Genomic DNA, 22,611 nt, shown 5'->3' on the forward strand with positions numbered 1-22,611 from the left:
CCTGTCTCTGCCTCCCAAGTGCTGGGATTAAAGGCATGCTCCACCACCATCACCGGCCACTTTCAACTCTTTAAGAAGAGCTATGTGCTCTCTTTGGTGCTGAAGACCTCACTTAGAGCCAGCAAAAATGGCCTTGCACCACAGCCTTCCAGATATATTTATTTGCCTTTTAGAATTTTTGTTCCCAGCAGGTCTCTACAGGTGCCATGGTGGCTGTTTTTATCATTTAAAATTAAACCTCAAAGTACCAGTGTTTTGTGATTACACATGTTTGTATGTACATGTGCCTGTGTATAGTATACTTATACATTAAGTAGTAGTTGTGAAATTGTATTTTAGGTAGTATATGTTAACGTATGCAGTCCCTGTCTATCAGACGTTTTATAGTGTAGTGATGGCTCAGTAGGTAAAGATGCCAAGTCTGACAGCCTGAATTCAACCCCTGTGACTTACATAGTAAAAGAGAAGGCAATTTTTCACAAACTGTCCTCTTGACCTCCACACACATAGTAGCATTTGTGTGCACATAAAGACATGTAATTTAGGAAAAATTTTAATGTTTTAAAAAGCTTTGAAGTTTATTTGGCCAGATGAAACAGACTAAAACCAGCTATTGCTCAGTCATATCTTACATTTAATCCCTCAAGTATTTGTTATCTGCCAAAGGCAGAGACTGTACAATATAAAACGGAATGTTCTGAGAGATGGTATAGGAAACCTTGCACCAAGACCAGAATAAAGAAATACTTTGGAAAAAAAGATCCAATCTTCATAGTAAGAGAGGCTGTGATAAAGCAGAAAGGAAGAAAGGAAATATTTCCTGGAGAAGAAACATTTTGTTTTAACAAAAAGGCTACATTGACAGAGACAGAATGTGTCTATTACAAAAGCTTGGAAAATGATACTTAATGTATCATTTAAGCATGATACTTACGCTTTCTTTCTTTCTCCCCCCTCCTCCCCACCCACTCCCAGACATGGAGTGTAGCCCTGGCTGTCCTGGAAGGAACTCACTCTGTAGGTAGACCAGGCTGTCCTGGAACTTAGAAATCTACCTGCCTCTGCCTCCCAGGTGCTGGGATTAAAGGCATGTGCCACCATGGCCTGGCCCATGTTATGCTTTCTGTATTGAAGGGTGCATACAGTAGTAGTTAGAGGTCCCTATCCTTTTCCTTTGTAAAATAGCTTTAGTGTCCTCAGAGTTTGTCCATATCCTGTGTCTCTCTCCGCCCAGTCTCCCCCTGATCTCAAGTTGTTGTTGTCCCCACCTCCCTCAGTCCCCATCTTTTAGACCTTTTGTTTTCTGTGTAATGTTCAATATCACTCTTCTGCCAAATTGTCTGCTACTTTGGAATCAGCTTTGACCCTCAAAATATTCTCTACTTAGGCCAGGCATGGTAGTGTGTGCCTGTAGTTTCAGAAACTGGGAGTTTGGAGCAGGAAGATCAAGAATTTGAGGAAGGGGAGGTGCTGCTTTGAGATTGCTCAGTGTGGGTAAAAGCACTTGTCTGCATAAGCCTCCACAAATTGTCCTCTGACTTCCACATGAGTGCATATGCTCATACGTATGTGTTTTGTGTGTGTGTGTGTGTGTGTGTGTGTGCATGCATGAGAGAGAGAGCACAAATGCAAGCACTTACCACCACCACCAATAATAATTTTAAAGTAAATTTGTACTGAAGAGGTGCCTCAGTGGGTAAAAGCACTTGCTACCAAGCCTGATGACCTGAATTCAGTCCTCAGGACCCATATGCCAACTGTAGCTATATAACAAGTTCCAGATCAACCTGAGCTATATAATGACACTCTGTCTCCAAAAAAAAAAAAATTGCCCTAAGATCCCATTTCTCTTTGTTTCAGTTTTCTCCCCTATTAAAACAAAGGTCCCGTTTTGTTATTTGCAGTTTTTCATTCTTTTGAAGTAAGTCAAGCCAAATTACATAAATAAAAATTTGTACATAAATAAAAATTTTAAAAATTCATGAAAAAAATTAAAACAACTGGTTCCTGAGTTACACGGATAGTTAAAGGTGGAAGCTGGGAAATTCCACCTGGTTCTTTTGAACCTGATCTTTAAGCTGCACTGGTCTTTAAGTTTTAAGAGAGTCTTTAGTTTTTACTCAGTAAACTGTTGCACATACTACTACTACACAGTGAGCAGTAAGGCTCCCAGAGAGTTGAGAGAGCATGGAAGGAACCCAGAGGTGTCTGCTGATTGAGCTTTTAAACTCCCACATGCCATTGCGTACAAGGGGCACTGAGGGCATCTTTAGCTGAGTCTGCAGAGTCAGATCCAACTCACACAGTTGAGTACTAGAACCAGTTGGTCTGGTTTTGCTAATTTCCATTCAGAACATATGTGTATTCTGGGTGTTTTAAGGAACGTTTCAGAAACTTTCAGGACTCAAGAATAGACTGATTTCCTAAAGGAAAGACAATGGGTGTGAGCCCATAGTTCCTCACTTCTATCAAGCAAGTGCCTAATGTCTAAACATGCTAGTGAAAGCCATAGATTCTCTCCTCTATTTTTCCCCAGGTGCTGGGGATTGACCCAAATCCTTGCAACATTTCTACTGCTAAGCTACACAACAGTGTTATTCGCCAATTTCCTTAAAAGCAGTTATTGAGATTCTATTTCTACAACTTGTCACTTCCATATAGTGGCACAATCATTACTAAAGTATGTAACATCTTTCTACCCCCCAAAATTACCTTATTCCTTTGGGGAAACTTTTCCCTGCCTACAGTCTCTGGGTATTATTGATAATTTTCCTTCCACGTTTACACTTTTGCTATTTAGAATGTCATGAAAATAGCCTTTTACATTTTCGTTTCCTTCACTTAGCATAAGATAGTTGAAGTTTATTCACGTTATATATGTCTATAGTTATTCACTACGTGTCTATAGTTTTATAGTTCATTAGTTGATAATTTTTATAGAAAGAAATTATAAAAAAAATAGATGTAGGACAGAAAACATTAGAACTGACTGAAGTCAAACATCCATACATCCTGAGTGCATGGGACAGACTTAGTTTGTGCCTCTTGTCCTAACATGCTTTTTCATAATACCTCCTCTCATTCCTACCAGTGCCTTGGTTTGAATGGTAAATTATTTACTTAATACAAACGTGGCAGGACAAGATGTGTTCATACTTCATAAGCTTTTTGGTGGTGTTCAATTTCCTTAACAAAGCACTAAATCATACATGTTTATGTTTTGTGTAAATGCTATGAGTGTTAAAAGCAATAATGTATATAATCTCACTTTGATCTTTACAATAATATTTATATTTTACATTTGAGAAAATAGATTCAGAATAGAAGGTCCTCCAAACTCATGAACTAGAAGGTCTATTTATTCCAAAGTATATACATCATCTATATTTGTATTCACATCTGTTAATTGGGAGGCTGTATAGTTTATTAGTTAAGATTATAAACAGTAGAAAGAGAATCCCTAGAATCCAGTCACAACTCTTTGCATTTTTGCTGTTGATTTTAGGGCAAATTCATCTCGTCTATATAAAAAAAGTACAAATGTATGTATTTATGTGTAAGTGTGTGTGCATAGAGAGGTCAATGCCTGGCATCCAGCAGATTTCTTATAAGATTATTTAACATCACTGAAGTGGTATATTTCCTTTCTAACTCTCCTCTTCTTCCATTAAAAAAATAACAGGGACTCCTCATTTGTATTTCCTCTTTTTTTTTTGAGGGGTTCTTTCTTGTAGGCCAGGCTAGTCTTAAACTTGCTCTATAGTAGAAGGTAACCTTGAACTCCTAATCTCCCTGCTGCTGTCTCTTAAAACCTAGAACTCTAGGTGTGAACCACTGTTCCCGGCCTCTCACCCTTAAAAAAAAGAAGAAATAAAAAGTACCCTAATAATATGGTACCCAATAATGAGAGAATTCTGTGCTTAGATAGTTTAGTATACATATATGAATCAGTCCCAAAACTATGGTATCCAAGACTGGGTATCACAGAACTAAATAACATAATTGAATGTCTCAGAACCTTTTAGCTATACAAGATTTCCAATAAATAACATGCAATAAAGCCAGGTTTACTTGAATAGATTAAGGCATCCTTAAAATGTATGTAATTTAAACATGTCTTAGTCAGGGTTTTATTGCTGTGATGAAACACCATGACCAATAAGCAAGTTGGGGAGGAAAGGGTTTCTTTAGCTTACACTTCTACATTGCTGTTCATTGCCAAAGGAAGTCTGGTCAGGAACTCAAACAGAGCAGGAGCCTGATACAGAGGCCATGGAAGGAGTGCTGCTTATGGCTTGCATGCCCTGGCTTGCTCAGCCTACCTTTTCATAGAACCTAACATTACCAGCCCAGGCATGGCTCCACCCACAGCGTCCCCCATTGATTACTAATTGAGAAAATGCCCTACAGTTGGAACTCATGGAGGCATTTTCTCAACTGAGGCTCCTTTCTCTGTGAGGACTTTGTGTCAAGTTGATATACAAAACCAGCTAGTACAAAGTATAACCTGGGAAATTCTGTATTTGTATTTTCTCCATAAACACTATAGTTGTTATTATGTAGGATGATTTATAGGGACCAGGAGAAGATCTGTAGTGGAAAAAAAGAACTAGCTATTCTCACAGTTTTTTTTTTTTAATGTTTATTTATTTATTTTATGTTTAAGAGTTCACTGTCATACTTCAGACACACCAGAAGAGAGCATCAGATTCCATTACAGATGGTTGTGAGCCACCACGTAGTTGCTGGGAAATGAACTTAAGACCTTTGGAAGAGCCGGGCAGTGGTGGCTCATGCCTTTAATCCCAGCACTTGGGAGGCAGAGGCAGGTGGATTTCTGAGTTTGAGGCCAGCTTGGCCTACAGAGTGAGTTCCAGGACAGCCAGAGCTACACAGAGAAACCCTGTCTCGAAAACAAACAAACAAAAAACAAAACAAAACAAAAGACCTTTGGAAGAGTAGTCAGTGCTCTTAACTGCTGAGCTATCTCTCCAGCTCATTTCTACAGTGTATAGGGTGGAAGTGATGAGGCTTTTTCTGACAGTAGAAAAGGGAAGTCAGAATAGAGTCAGGAAATATTTTGATGGAAGATTCAAGAAATCTTAGTGGCTTGGTGAAAGGAAAGAAAGAAGAATAAAAGTAACCCCAAGTTTCTAGTTGGAGAGAATTTTGGTTGTTAGTGATTCAAGTATGATAGGAAGTGCCATTATTGAACTGACACTTGGAGAGAGTTGTTTCAGACATGTTGATTAAAAAGTAGTGGTGGGTGTGGAAGCCAATTTGGTACAGAAAAAGTTACAAGAGAGCCTAGGTCTAGAAAAGTAACTAAACCTGTGAAAACATGCACCTTCAATGTTCATGTAGAGAGAAAAGAGTTGTTGAAGGAAAAGTGACTCAGAGAAGGGAAATGAGCAAGGAGAGTCAGCAGAGTTGTGTTGGATACGGAGGATGGATAGATGGTGAAATAGCTGACTTAGTGATGAAGGAGTAGCCTTAACATTGACCTGGGTGTTCTCCATGAACATTGACTGCTAAAAGGTTCCTGGTAAAGGTTTTTGTTTTATTTATTGCAGTGGGGAAGATAATTTGTTTTTCGTTTTCATTCTGCTTTTCTTTCTTTCATTCTTTGTTGTTATTTGTTTTGTTTTGTCATGTCTTGTTTTGCCTTTTGAGACAAAGTCTTACTTTGTAGTCCAGACTGGCCCTGAACGCAGAATTCTCAGTCTCTTGCTTTAGCCTCCAGAGTACTGTGATTACAGACTGTCACTATTCCTGTCTCCCATATAGTTTTTAAGCGACAGTCACATTGGTTGACTTTCACACGAGAGAACAGAATAAGGCAAAATCGTAAAGGGTTAAAGACCAATTGGAAGCTAAAAAGCACTCATTGTAGAAATTTGGCAGGAAAAGAAAACAGAAAGAGTATAGGAGCTGATAGGAGAAACTGGAGCATGCTTGAAAGCAGGCACAGAGGAATCAGTTCAATGTGAGAAATCAAAGAGAAAAAAATTGAAGCAAGTGGGCAGAATAAGAAAATTAGATTATGTTGTCCTAGTTTTGGAAAAGTTAAAAGAACTGATCTTATTAAAAAGAAATCATACTTTGAGAAAATAGAAAAACTTGTAAGTTATTGAGAAGATGGCCCCTAGTCCTTCCAGCAATAACTTTAATTAAAACTTTGTTGTGTTGTTTTACAATGTTTGGGATTGAACTAAGGACCTCAAGCATGCTAGGCAAGCCCTCTACCATAGAGCTATGTCTCTACCCCCAACTTAAATTTGGTAATTTCTTTTTAGGTTTTTAACTAATTAAGTGTACTTTTAAACAGATTTGTAACATAAAAATACATAGGGTACATGTTCTACTTCAATGCATGTATATATTTTGTGTTGTTGAATCAGGTTGCATATATCTCCTTGAACACTTACCCATTTCCTTAGGGTAAAAATATTCAGAATCTCTTGTCCTTGACTTTTTTTTTAAAGATTTATTTTATTTATTTTATGTGTATGAGTGAGTACACTGTAGCTGTACAGATGGCCGTGAGCCATCATGTGTGTGGCTGCTGGGAATTGAACTCAGGACCTCTGCCGCCCTGCTTGCTCCGCTGGCTCTGGCATAATACACTGTAGCTGTAGCCCCAGAAGGGGCATCAGATCTCATTAAGGGTGGTTGTGGGCCACCATGTGGTTGCTGGGATCTGAACTCAGGACCTTTGTCAGGGCAGTCAGTGCTCTTAACTGGCTGAGCCATCTCACCAGCCCTGTGCTTGACTTTTGAGATACATAGTACATAACTGTTACCTACAGTCACTCTTGTACTCTGACATCCTGCAACTTCGTATCTACTACAACTTAGAGCCTGTTGAACAGCCCAGGCCATCCTTCTGCTCTCAGCTTCTGTAAGGTCAGCTTCAGTAGAGTCCACATAGGAAATTACAAGTAACTTGTCCTTTTGTCTGTGGTTTATTTCACTTACAAAATGTCTGTTTCTAAACAGGTGCCATAAGTTCTAAGATTTCATCCTCTATAGTATTCAGTTGCTTATATTTACCACATTTTCTTTATCTATTCATTCACTAATAAACAGATTATTTCCATTTTCCTGACTATTGTGAATAGTGCTACAGTAAACAGAAGTACAGTTATCTATGGCAAACTGAATTTTTTCTTTTTCTTTTTCTTTTTTGTTTTGGGTTTTTTTTTTTTTTTTTTTTTTTTTTTTTTTTTTGGTTTTTTGAGGCAGGGTTTCTCTGTGTAGCCCTGGCTGTCCTGGAATTCACTCTGTAGACCAGGCTGGCCTTGAACTCAGAAATCTACCTGCCTCTGTCTCCCAAGTGCTGGGACTAAAGGCGTGCACCACCAGTACCTGGCTTTCTGTACTATTTTCTATAATGATTACAGGATATACATTCCCATCATTGATGTGCAACGATCTCTTTTCTTTTGTAAACTTTGTGTGTGTGTGTGTGTGTGTGTGTGTGTGTGTGTGTGTGTGTGTCTTTGTGTGTGTGTAGGAGGTTGGGGTTAAGTGCATGTGTGCCATAGTCAGAGGACAACTCTTGAGGGATTGTTGAAGGATTGGTTCTCTCCTTAGCTTTACATGGATTCTGAGGACATACCACAGAGGTCATCCACTTTGTGTGGGAAGAGCCTTACTACTTAGCTGTTTCACCAGCCCAAGGGCTCTCCTTTTCTGTATATCCTTGCTAGTCCTTGTTTTCTGTACTTTCTGATATTAGGTATTCCTAATGGAATATAGTAATAAGCCAGTGTCATTTGATTTGCATTTCTCTGATGATTAGTGATGTTAGCTAATACTTTTTAATACTTCTGTTGACTGTCGGTTTAGGTTATGTTAGCTTGCCATTGATGTGACAGAATACCTGAGAAAACTACCTGAAAAGAGCAAAAAAATATTTTGGCCCAATTTCAGAGGTTGTAGGTCATGATTACTTGACCCCATTGCTGTGGTGTTGTTGTAAGACAGGGAATTTTGGTCTGCAGAGCCTTGTAGAGCAAAGCTGTTTATTCACTGTGACCAAGAAGAAAGAAGATGAGGGAGTGACCAGGGGCTAAGAGATAAGAAGTCTGCAGCCAATGCCCTACTTCCTCCAGACTCCACAGTAGGCTCTAAGATTCACAGCCCATTCTTAATTGAGCTGCTTGATTTTGCTTTTTTCTTTTTGCTATTGCAATTTTGGGGTTCATTATTATTCTGAATATTAGCTCTTCATCGGATTATAAAATTTGCAAATATTTTCTCCTATTCTTTAGGTTGTCTCTCTGATGAATGTTTCTTTTGTGCAAAACCTTTTTGATTTGATGTGATCTTATTTGTCTTTTTCTGTTCTTGTTTCATTTGGGGGTGAGGATTAATAGAACTTTTAAAAAATAAAATAAATAAATCAGGTATATGAGTCAGAGTTTTGTAAGGGAAGAGCACTGGTAGAATGAATATATATGGACTTGAGTGGCTTACAGGCTGTGGTCTGAGTAATCCAACTACAAATGTCTCTGGAGGGAAAGGCAAAGGGTCCTGTCATTTTGCAGTCCACAGGACTGGATCTCTCAACAGTCCGAATCTGGTGCTCTAGTCTTGGAGGTTGCCATCTTCAGTCTCTAGGAAACCCTAAGAAGTAAGTTCTAACACCTGCAAAGGAATGTCTCAAGAACAGGATAGAGGAACTTGCCAGGGAGAGTCAGGGCGAGCAGGCCAAAAGAAAGTTTCCTTCTGTGTAACTTTATGCCACCTGAAAGTATGGCCACATTTAGGGTGAATCTTCACTCATTGGTTCAATCAAGAAAATCTCTCAAAAAGCATGTCCAATTGTTTGGGTTTTAATTGATTACAGATGTAGTCAACTTGATAACCAAGATGAACCATCACACCAGGATTATGTAGTACATTGCTGTCTATACTGATTTAATAGGCTTTTGTTGTTGTTATTTTTTAAACTGTTAAGTTTTGTGGATATAGAGATTCAGACTCAGTGCTCTGTGTGTGCTTAGTAAGCACAGTCCATCGAAGTACACCCTCTAACGCCCTATGCTTTAAAAAGCCAAGTTCTAGAAATTGTGCTTTTCAGGACATTCTCTGGAAGTGATTTAGTCTTGTTTTTTTGTGAGTCTCTCTGTGTACAAATGGACTCTTCTGCCTCTGACTCTGAGCACTGGGATTATATGACAAGGTGACCACATGGATGAGGCATTGCATTACTGAGCTTATTTCTTGTTTATATATTTTATTAGTATAGGGCAGTGATTTTTTTTTTAAACCTCCAGTTAAGGTGTATTTAAGAGGGAGGGAAGAAAGAAGGAAAGATAGTGGCTAAAACCTTTTTATCCTCATGACTTAGGAGATAACCACACGTAGAAGGAATTCTTGTATAAGAGAAACATGTCTTTCTCAACAGCTTGTTTTGTTTTGGTAGAGAAATTGCCTGGTTGAATTACAGAGTTAAATACAATGTGAATAGTCAATATAGTATATGAGTGTAAAGAGAAAGCTAACTTGGTCTTGAACTGTCCAGGCATGTTTCATTCCTGTATAATGAGTTTCCCTTGTGAGAAGGACGGGAGTATCTGAACACTTTGAGCTGTTTAATCTCTTGGTTTGGCAGCCATTATAAGAATATGAATAGATCCCTTTTTATCTTTGAGGTAGAAGACAGCTAGGGTGTGTGTAAGGAGAAATCATCCCATGAGCTTCATCATTACACTGTTTTTCTCAAGCAAGCTACTGACTGAAATCACTGTGTTATTGTAGGAACATGTGTGCTATATCTGATGTTTAGAAGTTGTACATAATGTTAGAATAGCTGTCCCTTCTCTGCTTTTATTCTTTTAGGCCCTGCTTATGTTGTTATTTGCTTATTAAGATTTGTTTTATTTTTAAATGAGTCTTCAGCCATTTCAGATTCTTCTCTTTTCGTGTCTTATCAAATAGAACTTCAAAACCACATAGAGAACTTGAAACTAGTTTCAGTGGCATTCCTAAGTGCCTTTGGGGGAGAAAGACAATTCTATATTGTGGCTCTAGAAAGGTGCTATTAAATGCATGAGACACAGGTAAAACAATGTGTAGCTTACAGAGTTTTTACAATAAGTCTTTGCCTTACAATTTAAATAATTCCCTTTATAAAGCCTTATTGTGATATAAAGTATACACCATGAAATTTTTAAGTGTGCAATTCACTGATTGTAAGGACAGAATAGAACATTATCCAGTCCCAATAGATCTTTAGAGCATTTCTGTCACTGAAAAACTTTGTGCCCCTGTGTAGTAACTTCCATTCCTACTCCAGCTTGAAAAGCAACAAACAATCGGTTTTCTGTGTATGTATTTTATTTCATATAAATGGACTTTTGTCGCAAGTTGTGTCATGGTCTCTTTTACTTACTGTACTGCTCATGTGTATAATGTATTTAATTCCTTTTTGCTGCTAAGTAGTGTTCTATATAGATATGCCACATTTTATTTGTTGATATCTGTGCTCAATATTTGCATACAAAATTTTGTGTAAATGTTTCCTTCCCCTTCAGTATATATGTAGGAGTGGAATTTGTATTTAACTTTAAGAAACTGCCAGAGGCTGGAGCTTTAGCTCACTGGGAGAGCACTTGCCTTGCATACATGTTACCCTAGGTGGTTATCCCCAGTACTGACAAAGGGAGGGAGACTGTGTCATGTTACTTTATATGATGCCTGAAAGCCCTTGGCTCTCCATGTCTTTCTCAGCATTTATTTTTGTCTTCATTGTAGAACTGTCTAGTGAATGTAAAATAGTATTTCATGCAGTTTTGATTTTGTTTTTCTAATGATTAATATCTTTCATTTTAAAAAATGCTACATGTGCCGGGCGGAGGTGGCACACGCCTTTAATCCCAGCACTTAGGAGGCAGAGGCAGGGTGATTTCTGAGTTCAAGGCCAGCCTGGTCTACAGAGTGAGTTCCAGGACAGCCAAGGCTACACAGAGAACCCCTGCCTAGAAAAAAAAAAAAAGCTACATGTGTGATTTGGATGTAGCTCCTCAAACACCCATTTCCTTAGGGTAAAAATATTCAGAATCTCTTGTGCTTGACTTTTGAGATACATAGTACATGACTGTTACCTACAGTCACTCTGTTGTACTCTGACGTCCCCCAACTTCATATCTCATATCTACCTATAACTTAGAACCTGTTGAGCAGCCCAGGCCATCCTTCTGCTCTCAGCTTCAGTAGAGTCCACATAGGAAATTACAAGTTACTTGTCCTTTTGTCTGTGGTTTATTTCACTTACAAAATGTCTGTTTTTTTTTTTTTTAAGATTTATTTATTGTATGTAAATACAATGTAGTTGTCTTCAGAGACTCCTGAAGAAGGAGTCAGATCTTGTTATGGATGGTTTCAAGCCACCATGTGGTTGCTGGGATTTGAACTCAGGACCTGTGAAAGAGCAGTCGGTGCTCTTAATTGCTGAGCCATCTCTCTAGCCCCCAAAATGTCTGTTTCTGTACAGGTATCATAAGTTGTAAGATTTCATCCTCTGTTTTAGCACTTTAAAGTATTCTATTTCTTTCTGATTTTTTTGACAGCTTCCCTCTCTCTCTTTCTCTTTCTCTCTCTCTCTTTCTCTCTCTCTCTCTTTCTCTTTCTCTCTCTCTCTTTCTTTCTCTCTCTCTTTCTCATTTAATGGATACCCAGTATTTACTGTATGTATGTATGTATTTATTTATTTATTTATTTTGAGACAAAATTTCTCTATTAATCCTGGAACTTGCTTTGTAGACCAGGCTGGCCTCAAACTCAAGAGATCTGCTTACCTCAGTGTCTTGAGTGCTGTGATTAAAGATATATGCCACCAAGCCCGGCCCAGTTTTTATTTTAAACCCATTTCATTTTTGTGAATACTTTTCTTCTAAACTTTCTAACCTGTTCCAGTATAGATTGGAAAATTCCTTCCCATCTCTCACATTAAATCTATTTATTTTGTGTTACTGTTTTTCATTATTGCTATTGGAAAGGAATTTGTTTTGAACTTTGAATGATTATTATGCTCACATTTGACTAAATAAGATGTTGTAAATTGCCTGAATTTGGGGAGGAAGGGAAGTGTTTTGTTTTGTTTTGTTATGAGACGGGGTCTCTCTTTCTGTCCTGAAACTATGTAAACCAAGCTGGCCTCTAACTTAGAGAGATCTCCTGCCTCTGCTTTTCAATGTGCTGGAATTAAAAGTGTATACCACCATATCTGGTCATGCTACCTTTTCTAGGTTTTCATAATTTTCTGAATTTGAAGATGATGTACCTTCTACGTCTGCTTTCATTCCTTATGGTGACTCAGGTGGAGCCCTTTTCATCTAGAAGTTTGTGTTCTCCAATTCTGTATAGTTCAGTTAAACCTTATTGGTTTCTAATTAGTCTCTCTATTCTTCCTTGTACTTCCTTTTTGTTTGAATGTTGGTTCTTCTAAGCATATCTTCTTTTTATTATTTGCTTGTGTGTGTTCTGGAAGATACTGTCAGATTTGTCATTCAACTTCTGTTGAGGTTTAGTTTTGTTTGTTTTTTTGTTTCTTTTTATTTTTTAAGTTTTTATTGTGTTTGGGTGTTTTGCCTGCATGTATGTCTGTGCACCATAGGCATGCAATATCCACCAAGGCCAGAAGAGAGTGTCAGATTCCTTGTAACTGGAATTGCAGACCATGTGAGCTACCATATGGAAGCTGGAAATTGAACCTGTGTCATCTGGAAGAGCTGCCAGTGCTCTTTAAGTGCTGAGCCATTTCTACATTCCCATCTATTTGGGGGTTTGTTGTTGTTTTGTTTTTGTTTTGTTTTGTTTTTGGTCTTAATATAGCTTGTTTATGATTTCTTTTTGTTGTTGTTGTTTTGTTTTGTTTTTGGTTTTTTGAGACAGTGTTTCTCTGTGTAGCCCTGGCTGTCCTGAAACTCACTCTGTAGACCAGGCTGGCCTCGAACTCAGATATCCACCTGCCTCTGCCTCCCAAGTGCTAGAATTAAAGGCATGCACCACCACAGCCCAGCGTTTGTTTATGATTTCTAACAATAGTTTTATTGCTTTTTTAATTTTGATACTAGGTCTCACTTTATACCCCTGATTGGCATTAAATCTAAAGAGATCTTGTCTGTTTCTGCTCTCAAATGTGGGGTTACAGGCATAAGCTACCACAACTCATTCAGTTTGTTGGTGTGTATGTCTTTATTTGTGTGTAGTTTTATTAGCTTGGACTGATGAGCACTATTGTAAACAACATACAGGAACTTCTTTGACCACTTTGACTGTCATTGTATCTATATTTTAAAGGGGTGTGTATGTGTGCCCACAGGTTTGTGTGTATGTATGATTTACTGTGGGGCTGGTCAGAGTTCCCAAAGAAACATCTTGTGAACCCCCCTGAAGTATATGATCTTGATTGCAAGCCTTCATAAGTCAAGTAGAAGAAAGAAGATAAAGGGATTTGAAATATAATGTGTAATAATTTGAGCCTGCATTTCTCATAGAATAAAATTGTAGTCCTGGCACGTATCTGTAACCCTGATTGTCAGGAGGCCCAGGGAGAAGGACTGGGAATATGAAGCCAGTCTAGGCTACAAAGTAAAGCCTTTTCTCAAAAACAAAGCAAGTAAACAATAAAAACTACTTTGGCCTTTTACTGGGATGGGGAAGGGATTTTTGTCAACCTAACTGCCGTAAATGGATATTCAGTCAGTGTATTTGGGGGTTTTGGGGGGCGAGTTATCTTTATCCTGACTTCTTGATGTCCTTGATAGTGCCAGTTTCTTAAACCTTTGGGCATTCTGCTTTTCATTTGCTGATTTAGAATTTTATTATGTGGCTGGAGAGATGGCTCAGGGGTTAAGAGCATTAACTGCTCTCTAGGGGGTCCTGAGTTCAATTTTCAGCAACCACATGGTGGCTTACAACCATCTGTAATGGGATCAGATGCCCTCTTCTGGTGTGACAGTATACTCACATACATAAAATAAATAAAAAATAAAATCTGTTTTTAGAAAAAGAATTTTATTATATTATGTATGTTAAATTGAAATACAGAATTTCATGTGTGTTATGTTGAAAAGACCTACCAAGTTAATTACCACTTTGACTTTGCAGTTTCTAAATTGTTGCTCTTATCTCTTCTTTTTCTCCAAAATGGTAATATTATGTCTTTAAAAACCTCTTCTTTTTTCATTTTAATGATGTTTCAGAAGGACGGAAGTAATTGGACATGTTTAGTTCATTGACTTTGTTTGTTTGTTTGTTTGAGACAGGGTCTCTCTGTGTAGTACTGGCTATCCTAGAACTTGATCTGTAGACCAGGCTGGCCTTGAACTCAGAAAGCCACTTGCCTCTTGTCTCCTGAGTGCTAGGATTAAAGCATGTACCACCACTTCCTGGCTAGTCTGCTGTCTTTAGCTGAAGGTATTCTTTCTTTCTTCTCTTTTAAAATAAGGCTTATATGGTGGAACCCCTTTGATCTAGCATCTGGTTTTTTTCTTGCCTTGTTTCTCACTCGACAGCAGAGCAGCCTCCAGACCAAGCTTTAGCCGATGAGAAGAGGAAGAGCCTTTATTTCCTGGGATACTATATGTTGTACTTTTTCTGTGTTTCAGGTTTTAGAAATATTTAAGTTTGTATTTCTAGAGTTTAGGAGGCAATGGCAAAGTTGAAACATTGAGTTTCAAGTCAACCTATACTATTGTCTCAAGAAAACAATAATCTGTATATTACAGATTTGTTACACACACATACACACACACACACGAAGTATGTCTTTTTTTTTTTTTTTACTGTTAAGCCTCATTTGCACAGCACAGAGCTGTTAATATATGTGCATATACATGCTATGAAAAATTGGACTCTGGCATTTTAAATTTTCTATTATTTTTATTTTGTTTAGGCACTTAAGAGATTATGGCATTTGATACTCACCATGTTAAAAAACGGAACTTCTCTAATAGTATTGATCTTCCTAGAAAGAGGATCTCTATTTTCACCAATAAGAACATGAAGGAGGTAAGTACGATAGTTTAAAACATCAGATCTGTTTAATTTCATAGGTTAAGTAGAATTAATGAAGCATACCTATTATTTTATTCCTGAAGTTATAAGAAAATTTTGGCAAATATACTGTTTCTATAAACTGTGATATAAATGTTTTAGTTGACAAGGAACTCAGAGATGTATTTTGTTCATTGAAAGTTGACTAACAATGAAATCTTTTTTTAAACCACATTAAACTTGAAGTGACTTATTATAAACACCCTTTAAGTTCAGTATATGACTGGTATTGTTTAAAAAAAAAGAAAGATAATATGTTACTTTGTCAAACATACCAAAATACAATATTGTACCTAGTGGTTGAAAACATGGTATTAAGACAAAGAAACCATCGATCCAAGAAATAACTATTGAGTTTTAAACTGTATTATTGACATTAGTCTTAAAGTTTGCATAACTCTTTTAAAACACTGAGTATGATACCAATGTTTACTTTGGTTTTCAGGTTAAGAGATCTCCAAAACAGTTGGCTGCTTACATTAGTAGGTAAGAACTTCTTTAAAGTTTGTAGAAAGATATTGAAGGTAGTTAGACAATGAAGACATAAGACAAGTAAATACTCTTTTTATTATAATTATAGTTAACTTGTTATCAAACATTTTCTCGGTGCTGGGCTCTAATGCATCAGCATTATTTATTCCTTACATAGATGCCATTATTCCTAAACAGTGATAAGAATACTAATAGTCAGAGGAAATACGTGATTTGCTCAGGATCAAATAGCCAGGAAGCTATCAAAATGGCCTGTACTCCGAGAGTTACCAGGCTCTAAAAGCAGCTTTTTAAACCACGGGTATCCAAGGTGTGATGTGGGGTCCCTGGAACCCAACAGGAAGGGTTTGAAGTCCTTGCTCACCTTGTCCATTTCTACTCTTTTATAAGTGTACAGTCTGAGCTGTTCCGAAATAGCATAATATTAAATAATAACAGATAGAGACAGGAATGAGAACGCAGCTGTCTTCTGTTAAACTGAGAATTAGAACTTGATAAAAATGTGAAACAGCTATTTCTGTAGTCTTTTTGTTTGTTCAGAGAAATGTGCATCTTTTGGGAAAATATTCTGTGATAGTATGTCTCTTAGCTTCCCAGTACCGTGACTTTTTATAAGGAGGAAATATTTTGGGGGCCATTGTGGTAGTACATGCCTAGATTCCTAGCACTTGGAAACTGAGACAGCAGAATTGTGAATGCAAGCTTAGCTTGAGCCACAGGGTGAGAGACCCTGTTTCAGGAAAAACATTTCTTTTGGCTAGTGGTTTCAGAACTTTAGTCTCTGACTTGTTGCCTTTGGGTCTGTGATGAGACAGTCCATTGTGGTAAGAGAAAACTGCTTCTCTATGATGGTAAGGAACAAAAAGTAAAACTAATAATAATCCTGAAAGCTTCTGGAAACTTGTACTCTGTAAGATTTTATTTGTGGTATTCTTTCATACACAAATTTAAATGTGTTCCAGCTTAAATAAATAAATTTAAAATATCCAAATGTGAATAATTTTTCACTTACTAGAAAATGTGTTAGGTGTTTAGAAAAAGCTTAGGTGTCTGAAAAGTGTTCCTATTTTTCTGTTCCCATGGCGTTTAATATTTCATTTTAAACACAGAAGCTATTATGTCCTTTTGTTTTCATTTTGTATAACTTGCCACATTTTTTATTGCCTTCCAGATAATATATAACTTTTATTTTCCTCTTCAAATTAAGAGTTGACTTTTTAAATTATTTTCTTCTAATTTTTGTGGATTACAATTGCAAAATGTAGCTGATTTTAAATTTTCACTTAAAAATTATCAATTATCTTTTCTTTTTCCTTTTTTTTTTTCACTTAAATTCTTTTTACAGAACAGTTGGACAAGCAGTGAAAAGCCCAGATAAACTTCGCAAGGTGCTCTACCACAGAAAGTTAGTTCGTCATTCCTTCTCAAATCGTTGTTACAGAACTAAGCAGTCCCCTAAAAGTGGGGGCTGTGACATGGCAAATAAAGAAAATGAACTGGCTTGTGCAAGCCATCTATCTGAAAATTTACGCCACGACAGTCGGACATTTGTCATTAATACCAGTGATTCTGGGTCTTCACAGACAGAAAACCCATCATCAAAATATAGTAGTTTCTTTTCTGAGGTAAGTCAGCTTTAGCTTAACTTTATTCCTGTTGTACTACTAGGTTGCTTTGTTTTGGTTTTGATTTCCTTTTTTTCCCCCTTGTGTTATTCTATTAGCTGATAGCCACTCTTTGAATACATATGTATTTGATTGTGTTCACTGCCTAAGACAGTTGTACAGATGAACTCCTGTCTCTAACAGTGTGTAGAGTAAAATGAAGTGCCTGGTAGGCTGTTGTAAATATCCAAAGTGACAAGTTGGCAAGGAGAAATTTAAAGGAAAAGGGTAAAGAGATATTTTACCTTAAAAAGTAGATCACTGAAACCTGTTATCCAGTCAGTTTTGCTGGGTTCTTAGAAGTGCCCAGTGGGGATTTGTTTCAGCAAACCTGCTGATACATCTTTTAACTGTAAAATTAACCCTAAGGAAAGAAACTATACAAATGTATGTGTTTACACACATCACAGCGCTTACAGAAATAGCTTTAATAGAAAAACCAGAAATAATCTAAATAAATGGTGATATGTAAAGGCTAAAAATATGTTACTATTTTTTGTAAATGAAGTCCATATGTATTTTAGCATTGAAAATGTTCATGGATTCATGTTTATGTGTAGGCAAAAAAAAAAAAGGTTGTTTTTTCTTAAATAAAATTTTAAACTTTTTGGTGTGTTACTATATGTACTTGTCATTGTCTAAAGCATGATTTGGGAAGATGTATTCCAGTTTAGTGGCTGTAATTGCTTCTGGAGAATGATGTCAGGTACTTTTGCCACTAGCGTATTCACTTTTTGTCTTAAATAGTTTTGACCTAAAGTTTTCATTATGGGAATGCATTACCTTATTTAAAAATACACTTAGATGGCACATTCGTCGTGATTATAACAGGACCACACTCCAGGCTGTGCGTCTTCTCTCATGCTGTTCATTTGGTAATCACTAGCCTGTGTGCTTACCTTGTCTCTGTGTCCACATCCTTAAAATCCAGCTAGCAATAACTTACTGTATAAACTACTGGGATTTTTGAAAAAAACAATGGCAAGGAGGGAGGGAAGAAAAAGTACTAAATTTGCTCACATCATTCATGTGCTGTATTTAACTGTAAATTACAGTATTCCTTCTTGAGGGCCAGTATAAGGAGTTACCTTTGCATAATTTAAGGCTGTGGCTACCAGACCGTTTTCATTAAAAAAAAAAAAAAGTCTGTGTCATGTTTCAGTGTGGTTTTTAACAAGTTAGATGATTGCCTTTCAGGTTTCTCAGGACCATGAGACAATGGCCCAGGTTCTATTCAGCAGGAATTTGAGATTGAATGTAGCTTTGACTTTCTGGAGAAAGAGAAGTATAAGTGAACTTGTAGCTTATTTAGTGAGGTGAGTGTGACATTTCTGTTTCTGTTTAACATGAGTAATTTTTAATGAGATAAGAAAAGTGACTTTTAAGAAAGTTTTTATTGGTTAAAATGTAAACATTGTGTTTAGCATCCATAGCTTAAATTACATTCATCACCAGTTTAAGTGTAATAAGAATACAGAAAACTTTTATCAGATTTAACAAAGCTGTTACTTTTTCTGATTAGGATTCTTTTCTTCTCTGTAAAACTAAATGTGGGAAACCTATCATTTGAAAAAAAAAATCCCCTTTGGGAATTTTAAGAATCACACTCCTCATATTTAAGTCTCTGAAATACCGCCTTACCGATGCCTACTCTGTGTCTCATTGAGTACCTCTTTTAAAAAGATGTGGTTCATCCTTTCCCGTGGCTTTTTCTATCTCTCTGTAGCACTTAGCATCAGCGTCTTCCACTCTGTGTATTGTTTATCTCTCTTTGATCCACTGCTGCCTCCTACACAGGCACTCGAAAGCAATCCCTATCTCTGTTTTCCCTTTATATCCTCAGTACTTGACTGAGGATAATACTGAATATAATATAATATAAATACTGAAGTTGTTAAATATCAAATACTTTGAAAGGAGGATGGAAATTATATGAATGTAACTGAGGACACTCTAAGCAATGGAATCTGTCTTGTACTTGCAGGATAGAAGACCTTGGAGTTGTGGTAGATTGCCTTCCTGTTCTAACCAATAGGTAAAAACAGTAATTTTTTTTTTCAGAAAAAAATAAGCTTTAAAGAAAAACAAACTTTAATCAGTTCATATTTATAACTTAGAATTTCTTTTAGTTTACAGGAAGAAAAGCAATATATCTCACTTGGCTGCTGTGTAGACTTACTTCCTCTAGTAAAGTCTTTACTTCAAAGCAGATTTGAAGAGTAAGTGCTAATTTAAATCCCAACTTCGTTTTTCTCTCTCAACATTCTTGATTTTTGTGTTTTGTGTGTACATGGTAGAAGGCTGGGCTCCTATACATTTGGGAGATACATGATGTCTGTTTTGTTTTGTTTTGTTTTACAGTTAAAATATCTTACCTACACTTTATTTATTGTAACAGTGGGTGAGAGAACAACCTCTAGAAGTTGGTTCTCCTTTCACCTTCACCGTATGAATTTCAGATTTACTCAGTTGTCAGCTTTGGGGTCCAAGTCATTTACCCACTGAGCTATTTTCTCCAGCCCTATTTCTGACCCCAAGGAGTTTTATAGTATGATTAGGACAAGAATATAAACACTAAAGAAAAATTACAAAAGGATCTAAGAACAGCTATGTAATTTCTATGGTTTTTGAAGTAGATCATAAAAGTAGTAAAATATTTTTCTTAAGGGGAGTGATTGGTGTAGATCTGTGGGGACTTTTAGGGGGTATCGTTATTGTTATAGGCTTATATGAAAACACTTAAATGTTTTCTGTGACTTTTGTCACAATATTTTATTTCAGATATGTAATTGTTGGCTTAAACTGGCTTCAAGCAGTAATAAAAAGGTGGTGGTCAGAACTCTCATCTAAATCAGAAATTATAAGTGATGGGTAAGTATAGCTTTAAAGATAATTTGTGCTGAAATTTCTATAGAAAAGTATCTTGGGCTGGTGAGATGGCTCAGCGGGGAAGAACACCGACTGCTCTTTGGAAGGTCATGAGTTCAAATCCCAGCAACCACATGGTGGCTCACAACCACCCGTAATGAGATCTGACGCCCTCTTCTGGTGTCTGAAGACAGCTACAGTGTACTTACATAGAATAAATAAATAAATCTTTTTTAAAAAAAAAAGTATTTTAATTAAACAAAGTAGTGAATTTATTCTGTAATCATCATTGTATAATTTTATGTTTTTCATTTTCAGAGAAATATTAAACAGGTACTTTTTATTTATGAAAAACCTTGCAGAGTCCCATAGCTCTTCATATCTCTGCTGCTAGAACCTTACCATTTATTTCATGTTTTTTTTGTTTTGGTACACTCTCACTGTGTGTCTTCAGCCCCAGCATTCTCAGTGCTGATATAAGATAGCATGCCTATCTCAGCCCTTCCCTCACGAGGGGTAACAGCACAGCAGTGGTGCATCCTTCACATGTACTGTACTAGTAAGGTAGAGGAAAGGAGCTTGCCCTTGCTGCGGTAAGGACTTTGAAAATGGTTACAAATGGTTAATCAGCATACCTTAGCTTGAAAATATATGAGGATTCTCCCAAATGAACTGAACTCAAACCAGGCCTGATGGAATACGCCTAGAATCCCAGCACTAGGAAGGCCAAGGCAGGAAGAGCAGAAGCTTGACGGCTAGTCTAGGCTGCATAGCAAAACTCTGTATTTTAAAAAAAAAGGAACAAAGAAACAAAAAGCCAGATGGTGTTGAAAACAACAGTCTTTCCTCCTAACTCCCTCTTGAATTCCATAATCTTTGTAGACTCAACAGGAATTTCTACTTCACACCCAAGAAAGTTGTCCACTTGCTACAAATGCCTACTTGCTGTCTCATCTACTTTGACGACCATATATCCATGAATTTCTATTTGGCATGGCGTATACTATTTTAAGAAGTTTCTTGACTTTATTATATGGTTTTCTACTGATATAAATAAATTAAAAGCAAGTCTATCTTACTCTTTGCTTTCTTGTTTTTCTTTCTTTTTTTTTTCCCCTCAGAAATATTAAGATTTTAAAGCAGCAGTTGAATGGATTGTGGGAACAGGAAAACCATCTTACTTTGGTTCCAGGATATACTGGTAATATAGCTAAGGTAATCTATATAATTTAAGAGTTATACTTGAATTTAATATTGATCAGTATTGATATGTTTACCTCTTATAGGTAAAAAGGCACATTGCTAGTTGGGATGTTAATATTTAAATCCTAGAGGACATTGATAGTTACAATTGCAGAAAGAATTGGTGGTGAGAAGTATTTCCACCCTGCTGCTGGGCATTTGCTGTCAAGTGTAGTTTTTTTGCCAGGAAATAAAACATTGTATGGTTTAAGGAAATGTTTATGTCACTGGCTCATGAAATTTTCTTGGATACCTATGTAAAAAGAAACAAATGAGATGGAGCATTAAATGTATCACTATATGTGATTGTACACACATTTCCCAGCCCCTACCCCATCTCCTTTTCTCCCTTCCTCCCCACCTTATTTGTCTTTGTTTTTGCTCAGTTTTACTATGCAACCCTGGCTAGTCTGGAACTTGCTAAGTAGGCTGGCCTCAAACTCACAGAAATCTGCCTTTGCCTTCCAAGTGCTGGGATTAAAAGTATATATCATCATGCCTGCCAAGAATTCTTTTTTGATTCACTTTTTTTTTTTCTGATTATTAAGACATTGAGTTTTTCTTTATTTTTTGTGTTATAGTCACACTTTTTTCATATTCATCTTCTCTAATATCTTCAGAATCTTTTATTTAGACTACAGTCTTATAAACAGTTCTATTTTTCTGAAGTTGTTTGTTGATTATGGTTTTAAAGTATACTAACACATTACTATGAAAACTTTAGTAGAGCTGAAAAGCATTGTTTGCCTAAAAGTGTTATGGTTATTGAGACAGCTCTGTGTAGACAGGGCTCTCCTTGTGTCACTGTGTCCTTATCCTAAAAGTGTTATGGTTATTGAGACAGCTCTGTGTAGACAGGGCTCTCCTTGTGTCACTGTGTCACTATCCTGGTGCTGGGATCACCATCCTCTTGCCTCAGCTCCCAAGTGCCGGGGTCAGAGGAGTGTGCTGCCCTGCCTGGTTAACTTAAATTCTCTTTTTATTAAAAAGGAAAAGCTTTCTATAAACATAGTCTTAAGATACTATGGTGATTGTGAAAATTGCCAAGTAATTAAAGTTTCAATGTAAAGTCTATAGTAAAATCTTTACCATGATATCAGCCCCCAAATATGTTGCTTTAAAAGTAAATGTTTTCAGGGAGCAACAGGCAGGATGTAAAATGAATAAGACAAAAAAAAAAAACCTTAAAAGCTATATATTTTCATAAAAAAAAATTAAAAATAGATGTTTTCTTTGACCCATTTATGTGCATAGTGCATTCTGGTCATTCTGATCT

General features: G+C 36.8%; 1 protein-coding gene across 1 annotated transcript in view; it reads left to right on the forward strand.

The window, feature by feature from the left end:
* The window catches only part of Katnbl1 (katanin regulatory subunit B1 like 1), a 43,921-nt gene that overhangs the window by 18,524 nt on the left and 2,786 nt on the right, over positions 1 to 22,611 (forward strand). The window contains exons 2-9 of the mRNA XM_031371347.1: positions 14,909 to 15,024; positions 15,515 to 15,555; positions 16,907 to 17,186; positions 18,423 to 18,541; positions 19,210 to 19,260; positions 19,355 to 19,444; positions 20,007 to 20,096; positions 21,215 to 21,308. Of these exons, the coding sequence (XP_031227207.1) occupies positions 14,923 to 15,024; positions 15,515 to 15,555; positions 16,907 to 17,186; positions 18,423 to 18,541; positions 19,210 to 19,260; positions 19,355 to 19,444; positions 20,007 to 20,096; positions 21,215 to 21,308 (867 nt within the window). The 5' untranslated portion in view covers positions 14,909 to 14,922. The remainder of the gene's footprint in view (positions 1 to 14,908; positions 15,025 to 15,514; positions 15,556 to 16,906; positions 17,187 to 18,422; positions 18,542 to 19,209; positions 19,261 to 19,354; positions 19,445 to 20,006; positions 20,097 to 21,214; positions 21,309 to 22,611) is intronic.

Source organism: Mastomys coucha, unplaced genomic scaffold (assembly GCF_008632895.1).
Source record: "Mastomys coucha isolate ucsf_1 unplaced genomic scaffold, UCSF_Mcou_1 pScaffold15, whole genome shotgun sequence".
Classification (NCBI taxonomy): Eukaryota; Metazoa; Chordata; class Mammalia; order Rodentia; family Muridae; genus Mastomys; species Mastomys coucha.